Source organism: Meleagris gallopavo, unplaced genomic scaffold, assembly GCF_000146605.3.
Source record: "Meleagris gallopavo isolate NT-WF06-2002-E0010 breed Aviagen turkey brand Nicholas breeding stock unplaced genomic scaffold, Turkey_5.1 ChrUn_random_7180001936009, whole genome shotgun sequence".
NCBI lineage: Eukaryota > Metazoa > Chordata > Aves > Galliformes > Phasianidae > Meleagris > Meleagris gallopavo.
In genome coordinates, this window is record NW_011197980.1 from 1 (window position 1) to 714 (window position 714).

Sequence of the window (714 nt, forward strand, 5' to 3'; positions counted from 1 at the left end):
AAAATCCGATGTCACCGTCCTCATCCCCAGCTCACGGCTGCCGACCTCCTCCTCCTCCACCTCACCACCGCCGGCCTCCTTGTCCTCCTCTTCCTTGCCTTCAAGTTGGCTGAGGTGGCTGCCAACATGTTGTGGCCCTTCCCCAAAGCGCTCTGCCCCATAGCAAACTTCTGCTTCTACTCCAGCATCTACCTCAGCACTCTCTTTATGGCTGCCCTCAGTGTGGAGCGCTACTTTGGGGTCGTGTTCCCACACCGCTACAACCGGCACCGGAGGTTATGGCGGACGATGGCCGCCAGCGCCGTCCTTTGGGTGGTGGCATTGTCCCATTGTTCCATCGTCTTTGTGGCAGAACATCACAGAGAGTTTGGGGGCAGTGGGTCTGAGGCTGATGGGGAAGGTGGTTTTGGGCTGTATCAGATCAAGACCTGGGCATCTGGAATGGACAATTCCACTCACGTTGACCCCATTGGGCTGAAGATGGACAACTCCCATTGTTTTGGGGTCAATGGATTCCAGCTTGGGGGATTTGAGTTGACCCAACTTAACGGCATTGACACCGATGTCCCCAACACCTCCACTGCTGACGTCACCGCTCCCAGTGGATCGAAGATCCCCAGTCTCAACATCTACAGGATTTTCTCCAGCCCCAAGACCGACCTCAACATCTCTGCCCTCCAATTCTCTGCCTGCACAAACGCAAACACACCCCAC

General features: G+C 56.2%; 1 protein-coding gene across 1 annotated transcript; it reads left to right on the forward strand.

Annotated features, from left to right (window-relative positions):
- Positions 1–3: 3 nt before the first annotated feature.
- LOC104916728 (G-protein coupled receptor 42-like) lies at positions 4–708 on the forward strand (the record flags this gene model as incomplete). Its single annotated transcript, XM_010727742.1, has 1 exon — positions 4–708. A coding segment is annotated over one exon (705 nt), but the record flags the coding sequence as incomplete, so codon positions are not given.
- Between the last annotated feature and the right edge of the window lie 6 nt (positions 709–714).